The 2,221-nt window shown below is 30.8% G+C and overlaps 1 protein-coding gene across 1 annotated transcript in view; it reads left to right on the top strand.

Annotated features, from left to right (window-relative positions):
• The window catches only part of LOC119680954, a 5,108-nt gene extending 2,893 nt beyond the window's left edge, over window positions 1–2,215 (top strand). The window contains exons 2-4 of the mRNA XM_038093995.1: window positions 1,403–1,560; window positions 1,653–1,830; window positions 1,953–2,215. Of these exons, the coding sequence (XP_037949923.1) occupies window positions 1,403–1,560; window positions 1,653–1,830; window positions 1,953–2,136 (520 nt within the window). The 3' untranslated portion in view covers window positions 2,137–2,215. The remainder of the gene's footprint in view (window positions 1–1,402; window positions 1,561–1,652; window positions 1,831–1,952) is intronic.
• Window positions 2,216–2,221: the final 6 nt, after the last annotated feature.

Raw genomic sequence — 2,221 nt, 5'->3', positions numbered from 1 at the left:
AATAAATATTGATGAAGGTTAAGAATTTTGCGTTTTATTTAAAATTTCCCGAAAACTTTTCGGTCACAATGTAATTATAAATGCTGTTAGCTGTATATATAAATGAGACGGAATCGAATATACGAAAAAGAGAGTTACAATGCGTATAAGTAAAATACAGTTGAGTGATTCGAGTGTTAATTACTTATTGCAGTTCTCTGTTATGAACCATACCTTGATCACCGATCCATTTGAGGGTGTGTGATTACCTATATGCTCGCCTTTGCTATATCCATGTATAATAACCAAAATATGGTTTTATCATGAGTTAGAACACCTTTATTTTTTACAATAGATAGAGAATAAATAACTGAGTGACCTCTAATTTTTCTAAAAAATTAAAGAACATATATGTTTATATCTTTACATATAATAAAACATTTTTACAGGAAAACTGATTACTGACAAAAATGGAATACTTAGTAGTTAATGACAAAAATATTCGTCATAATTCATGATAATTTTGTCTCTAGTTGAGTTTTTATTTCAGTTGATAATTGTTATTATTATTATTACCATAATTTTTATTATACTTTTATCCATTTTTACATCAGTTTGCATACAAGTTAAGAACTAATAGAATTGGTACCTTTTTTATTAGAGACATATTTCTTGATTAAGTTTTATATGGTGTTTTATTTAAGTAAACTTAAGTGAAAAATAAGTAAATAGGCAAAGTACTAGGAATGATTGATTTATTAAATGAGAAAATGGGTCCATAAGTCCATTGTGCCCTGCAACACAATAAGACTCTAAAATAATAAGAATCCGTTTGTAGTGCCGTTCACGTTTTTCACTTATAAAAGTCGGGCCTACTATAGAGCTCTATAGTTGAAAATTAGATGCTTTATTTTTAGTCATTTTATATTTACAGTAGTTCTAGTGTCTACATTCCTCCGAGTAAGAGATGATTAGTTGATTTAAAAAAAAGTGAGGATATAAATGAAGAGAAACACTTTGTATTAACTCATTCAAGATGCATAAAAATCTTAATTGAAAGTCACAGAATTAGAATTGACTGAAGATTTGGGTTATTGAAAAGTCCATGTAGGGTTTTTTTGCACAAGTCAATCAAAAATTGATCTCATCGATTGACTTTTGGAACCGATTGTTTAGCTGAATTTGGTGCCGTGTGACTTTTAAACATCCAGGGCGTTTTTGCGTATACTTCGTATATAAAAACTTTAGTTTTATTCGTTCAACTATCATTGAAACTTAAAAGTTGTTTTTTTATATTGAATTTTTACACTAGATATATAAATATATTCTCTATATATTCTGAATTTATATATAATTGATTATTTATAATCTGTCAACAAATTTATATGTAAGTATTTATGTGTGTGTCTTATTATAATTGCAGTGCAGCAGTAGCGCGAACGTTTTCAAACTGGAATGGAAGCTCAAGAAGGGGACGTCAAAGTAAAATACCAACAACACTTGATCCAGCTATAACAACAAGCGCTCTACTTAGGGCGTATGATGAAGTAAACAATGATGCTGTTGGCAGTAATCGTTATGGTGAGTTTATAAAAAATTTGATATATATGTGCATATACATAGTATGCATAGAAAATATATTTATACATTTAAATATTACTTATTCTATTTAGGACGCTCGATTAAGAACTCTCAAACTAACCAGTGCAATGGAACACCTGCACGTCTTTGTAAGACACGCTACAATACAACGGCGCCAATGTATGGTGTTAGCTTAACTTCTGGGCAACCTGTTACGATTGTGCAAAAGTTTCCAGATCTACTCCAGCAAGTTGTATTCGAAGTGTGCGAGTAAGTTTTTTTAACCATAGAAAATGATAATACCTACACACTTTATTTGAAAATATTCAATATACAATACAGGACTATCTCCAAAATGATGTTTTTCTTACTTTGTTTTTTGTTTTATATAGATCATCGGAGTGTGATGTAGTTCGAGGAGAATGTACCCAAACATATGTACCCTATTTATTCTTGGTCATACCGCTTGGACCTGTTACATTAACTGGTCAGGACTACGTGCTTGTTGAGAGTGGTTGTGTTTGTAAGCCTAAATACTCTACGGGTGCAGCTCAGGAACCAAATATGATACCATAGGCATTTTAACGAAACAACCAAATGTACTGATATGGAGTAAGGGATTATTGATGTGTGCTTGAAAGAGCCTAAAATTATACGTACA

Source organism: Teleopsis dalmanni, chromosome 1 (assembly GCF_002237135.1).
Source record: "Teleopsis dalmanni isolate 2A chromosome 1, ASM223713v2, whole genome shotgun sequence".
Classification (NCBI taxonomy): domain Eukaryota; kingdom Metazoa; phylum Arthropoda; class Insecta; order Diptera; family Diopsidae; genus Teleopsis; species Teleopsis dalmanni.
The sequence above is the reverse complement of the archived record's forward strand: the minus strand, read 5'-3'. Positions and strand labels throughout refer to the sequence as shown.